A 6294-nucleotide genomic window follows, 5' to 3' on the forward strand; every position below is an offset into this window, starting at 1 on the left:
ATATCTGGGGTTTCACACTCCAGAATCCAGGCCAGTGCAAGCTGCACATATCTGGGGTTTCAGACTCCAGAATCCAGGCCAGTGCAAGCTGCACATATCTGGGGTTTCACACTCCAGAATCCCAATGCAAGCTGCACATATCTGGGGTTTCACACTCCAGAATCCAGGCCAGTGCAAGCTGCACATATCTGGGGTTTCACACTCCAGAATCCAGGCCAGTGCAAGCTGCACATATCTGGGGTTTCACACTCCAGAATCCAGGCCAATGCAAGCTGCACATATCTGGGGTTTCAAACTCCAGCTACCCAGTGCAAGCTGCACATATCTGGGGTTTCACACTCCAGAACCCAGCTACCCAGTGCAAGCTGCACATATCTGGGGTTTCAGACTCCAGAATCCAGGCCGCCCTCTCAGGAGCAGCCTTGAAGTCTATGAACTGCAGCCGTGTGAATTAGGGAGAGCAAAATAAACAGAAATGAAACACACACTGCCCACACTGTCATGTGCAAAATGCAATGTTTGAAGGATCTCTAACAAAAGCAAGAATCCGGGTTTTTCCAGATGACCTAAACATTAGCCACAGAAGTGAAAATTTCTGGTTTTGCTCATGCCCCACACCACTGCATAGGCAATTAAAGGATTCTAATAAGAAAGAAATTGTGGATTTTCTAAATGCAGACAAAACCTTTAAAAATCATTTAATTAAATTTAAAAAGAGTATTTCCTACACGGGACCATGTTCAACCCCCACGTGCTTCTCTAGATCATTGCAATCTTTCAATGATAAGCCTCCCAGCTCATGCTAGCAGTATTCCATAATCTATGTAAAAACTGAAGTAGAAAAGCAACCACTACACTTTACCAATGAGCTTCCCAAGAAACAGCAGTGCAATGAAACTGAAGTCCCAGGCTCCTTTCAAGCTCTCAAGGACGATACATTGTTAACAGATCCTTCTGCTCCAACACCTTCACCCTGTGGTCTCAGTAAAGTCCACCGGAAGGTGCAAGTCCCGAAACAGGCAGTTGTTGAACATTTAACTTAATAAATAACAAAGACCACCGCTCTGCTTACCCCAACAATCTTCCTTTCTGAAGAAAATGCATTACAAGGGCACATCCTGTCAGACAAGCACCAGGTACATTTTCAAACGAATGTAATTCCTTCCTAATTCAATAAGCACCTCACCTATCATAAACACAGATGCAATTCCGAATACTGATGACAACTGTCTAACAGAGCTGAGAAGTTCCACCCTTCTGTGTTAATTTCTACATGAGAATCAAAGAATTCTCTACCAACTGCAGAACAGCACTCCTAAAACTCAAGCAACACATTTCAACTGTGCTTTACTTCGGCTCTAGATGTGAAATCCTCTAGAAAACTAACAGCTCATCTTGAAAACAAGAAATTAAATTACAGTACTTCATCTTTTCCACTATAAAAGTTACTATTAGTTGTGTAATTACCATCTGTTGGAGAATTGACCTCTGTTCTAACTTTTGATTTTTCAAGATCTTCTTTGTATTCTTTCTTCAACTGTTTTACAATCTTTTTGCTGTAACTTGATTTCTTCACTTTGAAAACTTCTTCGGTTTCTTTAAAAGAGAAATCGGATAACATTACATTTGATCTCTCAAACATACTTATTAATTAAAGCTCTTAATTTTGTACTTGGAACTTCCAAAATACCATTAACAAACATTGTAGGGTTCTTTCACAGTCTACAGGGAAAGTCTAATTCTACGCTTTCAGTACTTCCATTAAGATTTCAAATCACGAGTCTTAGAAACAAAGTTCCAGTGATTTCAAGAGAATTCCTTCTAAGACGAATCAAAACTATACAAACTGTTCGGACAACAGGCAGTGAGTCCGAGAAGACCCGTGAACACCAGCCACGTCAGATTAAAACAAACTTAACGCAAAGCCACGGGACAGATGTTTATCAGCCAACGCTGCTGGCTCCACGGGAAGACTGCAGGCTGCACCTACTCCCGCACAAACCTGCGGGCCACCCCCGTGCAGTGAAAGCAGCACGGGTGATGCAAGAAGCGGAGCAAAAAGCGGTGCAAAAAGCACAGCCAAGCCCGCTGGGAGCGTGCTGCCCCGCAGGAGCCCGCCCGGGCCGGGGAAGGCGCGGGCACGACGGGCGCTCCCCGCCCCCGCATCCCCGGCTGCCCTCGGGGCTCGTCCCCTCTTATGCGATCCCGCATCACCCCACGCCTCCTCCCTTGGAAGGCCAGGGGGAGGCCCAGCCAGGCTGAGCACCCCCGGGTCCCTTCCCCTCCCGCAAGAATCGACCCAGAACCCAGGTAACCACCCGCCTCACCCTCCTCCTCGTCCTGGAAGCTGAGCAGGCTGGCCCTCGGCACCTCTTTGTTCTCCCGCGACCGCTTCTTCTCCTTGGGGCGCCCGGCGGCCGGCAGCCCGTTGCCCTGCTGGGGCTGCGGTGCCGGGGGGCGCAGGGCAGCGGGTGCCGGCACAGCCCCCGGGCCTGGGCGCTCGCCCCCCATCAAACCCAGCCCCAAGCCCAGCGCCGCGCCATAGCTCGCGGCGCACGCGAAGGCCGCGGGGCTGCCGGGCACAGCCAGGGGCACGCAGCCGGCGGGCAGCGGCAGGAGCCCGGCGCCCGCCGTCAGCGGCACCGAGGCCTCGCTGGGCCCTTCCCCCGCCGCCCCGACCGCCGGCGCCGGCTCCTGAGGCGGCTCCTCGTCGCGCTCCTCATCCTCCTCCTCCGAGTCGTTCCGCTTCCGCACGTTCACCCTCCGCGCCTTGCGGAACATCCCGCCGGGCACCGACCGGCCGCGCCGCCAGCCCCCGGTGCCGCCCGCTCCGGCCGCCCCGCGCCGCGGCCCAGGCCCGGCCCCGCGAGCATGGCCCCGCCGCCCGCAGCGCCCCCTGCCGGCCCCGGCTCCGCTGCGGGCGGGCGGGGCTGCGGCACTGCGCCTGCGCCGCGGGGAGCGCACGGAGCAGCGCCCCCTGCCCGCCTGCGGCACTGCGCCTGCGCCGCGGGGAGCGCACGGAGCAGCGCCCCCTGCCTGCCTGCGGCACTGCGCCTGCGCCGCGGGGAGCGCACGGAGCGGGGCGAGCATGGCACCGCCGCCCGCAGCGCCCCCTGCCTGCCTGCGGCACTGCGCCTGCGCCGCGGGGAGCGCACGGAGCGGCGCTCGGGCACCGCCGCCCGCAGCGCCCCCTGCCCGCCTGCGGCACTGCGCCTGCGCCGCGGGGAGCGCACGGAGCGGCGCCCCCTGCCGGCCCCGGCTCCGCTGCGGGCGGGCGGGGCTGCGGCACTGCGCCTGCGCCGCGGGGAGCGCACGGAGCGGGGCGAGCATGGCACCGCCGCCCGCAGCGCCCCCTGCCCGCCTGCGGCACTGCGCCTGCGCAGCGCTCCAGCCCCGCCCCCGCCGCCATCTTGTGTGGGAGAGCAGCGCCAGCCCGGCGGGAAAGGCGGGGAGGGAGGAAGGGCAGGGGCGGGTGAGGGAAGTGTAAAGGGAGTTCTGTTAAAGATTCGTCACGCCAGACGAGTTTGTTGTACAGAATTTGGTTTATTATACCGGCCATATGCCAGCGTTTTGGAGACACTGCTGTGGAAAAATTCTGCGAATTTCTAACGCAGTATTTCCATAGGGCAAAGCTGTATAAAATAGAATTGGGAGAATCGGGTTCTTGGTGTCCACTGGGGCAGAATAGGGCCGTTGAGGAGATCACCACAATATCGGAGCCGATACAGAATATTGAATTCTGTAGCTGAGGATTTTTTGCTCTTCCCAGAACAAAAATCCTGCGGTGCTGACTGGGGCACTGGAATAAAAGGTCTTTTGCACCAGCCTTATTCAGAACACTGCAGTGACAAAAGTAACTGGGAATTGAATTTGCTCTGTTAGAAAGCCCATGGGTTTATTAACCTCGTTTCTTCCCAACAAGGCCGGAATACACACATCCTCACCTCCTGCTGCACGTGGGAATTTTTGGGACACCGCTGCCATGGGAATGGAGAATTACTGTGATTTCAGCACATTTTTTACCAGAGGGCAGCAGACCTTCCTGAAGATCATCCAGGTTTCAATTTTTCAGATTTTGGAGAAAGCCTTGGTAATATTTAGAAATCAATGTATTTGTGTGTACTAAATTTTGATTTCCGTGGGAAAGTTCACAGTAATGGGCGGTGGGCATGTATTGAAGTCTTCTGAAAAATTAAGTTTTGCTTCCCGGCAAAGCTGCTCCATCCTTGATTACAGTTCTATCAAAATGACTATTTAAAATAGAAACAGTATTTCTTTAAACTTGCAGCAGCTTCACTGGTTCCTCAGAATCTTGATAGCCATTCCCCTAAGTGCACGGAGAATGATGGAATCCCAGATTGGTTTGGGCTGGAAGGGCCCTTACAGACCACCCTGTTCAATGCCCCTTCCAAGGGCAGGAACACCTTCCGCTAGACCAGATTGCCCCGAGCTCCATCCAGCTGACCTTGGGAACTTCCAGGGATGGCGCAGCCACAGCTTTTCTGGGAAGAAGTTTGCCTGTATTTTATCTCAGTTTCATGTGATCCATTGCTGGCAATGCAAAGGTCTTACCACTCGCTATTTCAAAGCCTTTATTGTACTCTAGGGATGGATCCAGCCTTAGTCATATCTCACAGAGTTCAAAACCTGCAGACACAGGCAAGGAGCAGACCTGGGGCTATTTTAATAGTCCTGGTGTGTGTTTTTCAGGGGATGAGAGCACATCTGGAAATTGTCTGCCTGAAGCTTCGTCTCCCTGGTCGGATGAGAGTCGCTGTACGGAGAATTTCTACTCTCTCATACGGGAGCACATCAGCAGTTTGCCATTTTCGCAAAAGGTGAAGCTCCTTGCCTTTGCAGAAATTGCAGGTGTCAGCACATCCATCGTGCGAGCGACAGCCTTTCCCTGGAAAAATATGGATCGGCTGCAGCGGTCCAGTGGAGAGTCATCAAGACAGGCAGGGGCTGGCACGTGTGATTGTGAGAAAAGTGTGAGGGAACTGGGCGTGCTCAGCCTGGAGAAGGGAAGGCTGAGATTCATCCATGGACAGAAGCTTGCCAGTGAGGACAGGCGAGTGGAGCAATTGGTTGCCCAATGAGATTGTGCAGGCACCATCCTTGGGAGGTTTCAGGACCTGGGTCTGATCCCAAAAGTCACGCTGACAGCAGAGGATTGCGCTGAAGGTGACCCTGAGACTGGCTGAGTGCCGGTAATGTTGCCATGAATTTTCCTGGTTTGCTGAGCGTTCATATTAAAGGAGAAACGTGCAGTTTCTCACGCTGGTGAATTGTAAACACAGGACCATGTTTTGTAAATATTGACAATGTTATGAATTCTTTCTCCAAGACAAGGGGAGGTTGAATGACAGCCTCCTAGGCCAATGTGATAGGAGAAGTGGCGATACCCTTCTCCAATCCATGGTCACCTTGCCACAGATATATAATGGAAAAATAAACTAAGGGCGGGGTCTTCTGCCCTGCTGCTGTTGATGCACCCAGATCTGTGTCCCCAGTCTGTTTTTCCTGGTTGGGCCTCCACGGTGATACAGGTGAGTTTAGTTTCCCATGGAAAAGGGCCACCGTTCGTGTCCACCACCCTCATCCGGCCACATCGGCTTCGGCCTGCAAAAATGCCGTGGCATTCAAGATTTCTCCCAGATGCAAGATGCCACATTTTGGAACTTGGGCTGCTTTTGGAGTGCCAAATGTCTCCCACAATCTGACACCAGGAACATGGCCAGGTGAGTTTAGTTTCCCATGGAAAAGGGCCACCGTTCGTGTCCACCACCCTCATCCGGCCACATCGGCTTCGGCCTGCAAAAATGCCGTGGCATTCAAGATTTCTCCCAGATGCAAGATGCCACATTTTGGAACTTGGGCTGCTTTTGGAGTGCCAAATGTCTCCCACAATCTGACACCAGGAACATGGCCAGGTGAGTTTAGTTTCCCATGGAAGATTCACACCGGTTCCGACTGGTTCAGACCGGTTCCGACTGGTTCAGACCGGTTCAGACCGGTTCAGACTGGTTCCGACCGGTTCAAACCGGTTCCGACCGGTTCCGACCGGTTCAAAACGGTTCAAAACGGTTCTGACCGGTTCAAACCAGATCCGACTGGTTCCGACCACTTCAAACCGGTTCTGACCGGTTCCGACCGGTTCCGAACGGTTCAAACCGGTTCCGACCGGTTCACACCGGTTCCGACTGGTTCTGACCGGTTCAAACCGGTTCCGACCGATTCAAACCGGTTCCGACCGGTTCCGACCGGTTCTGATCGGTTTAAACCGGTTCCGAA

The 6294-nt window shown here is 53.7% G+C and overlaps 2 protein-coding genes across 3 annotated transcripts in view; one reads left to right on the top strand and one right to left on the bottom strand.

The window, feature by feature from the left end:
• The window catches only part of PAXBP1 (PAX3 and PAX7 binding protein 1), a 25640-nt gene extending 22733 nt beyond the window's left edge, over positions 1 to 2907 (bottom strand). For both annotated transcript variants that reach the window (XM_063393608.1, XM_063393607.1), the window contains exons 1-2: positions 2328 to 2907; positions 1468 to 1596 (exon numbers count right to left, since the gene is read on the bottom strand). In XM_063393608.1, the coding sequence (XP_063249678.1) occupies positions 1468 to 1596; positions 2328 to 2781 (583 nt within the window). In that variant the 5' untranslated portion in view covers positions 2782 to 2907. The remainder of the gene's footprint in view (positions 1 to 1467; positions 1597 to 2327) is intronic.
• Positions 2872 to 5985, top strand: LOC134548509 (collagen alpha-2(I) chain-like). Its single transcript, XM_063393413.1, has 2 exons — positions 2872 to 4090; positions 4711 to 5985. The coding sequence occupies exon 1, from the start codon at positions 2872 to 2874 to the stop codon at positions 3607 to 3609; it is 738 nt and encodes a 245-aa protein (XP_063249483.1). The 3' UTR covers positions 3610 to 4090; positions 4711 to 5985.
• The last annotated feature ends 309 nt before the right edge of the window (positions 5986 to 6294 follow it).

The sequence above is a fragment of the Prinia subflava genome, chromosome 3 (assembly GCF_021018805.1).
Source record: "Prinia subflava isolate CZ2003 ecotype Zambia chromosome 3, Cam_Psub_1.2, whole genome shotgun sequence".
Lineage (NCBI taxonomy): Eukaryota > Metazoa > Chordata > Aves > Passeriformes > Cisticolidae > Prinia > Prinia subflava.

Coding starts and splice junctions, on each gene's coding strand:
- LOC134548509 (XM_063393413.1), top strand. CDS start 2,872: ATGGCCCCGCCGCCCGCAGCGCCCCCTGCCGGCCCCGGCTCCGCTGCG.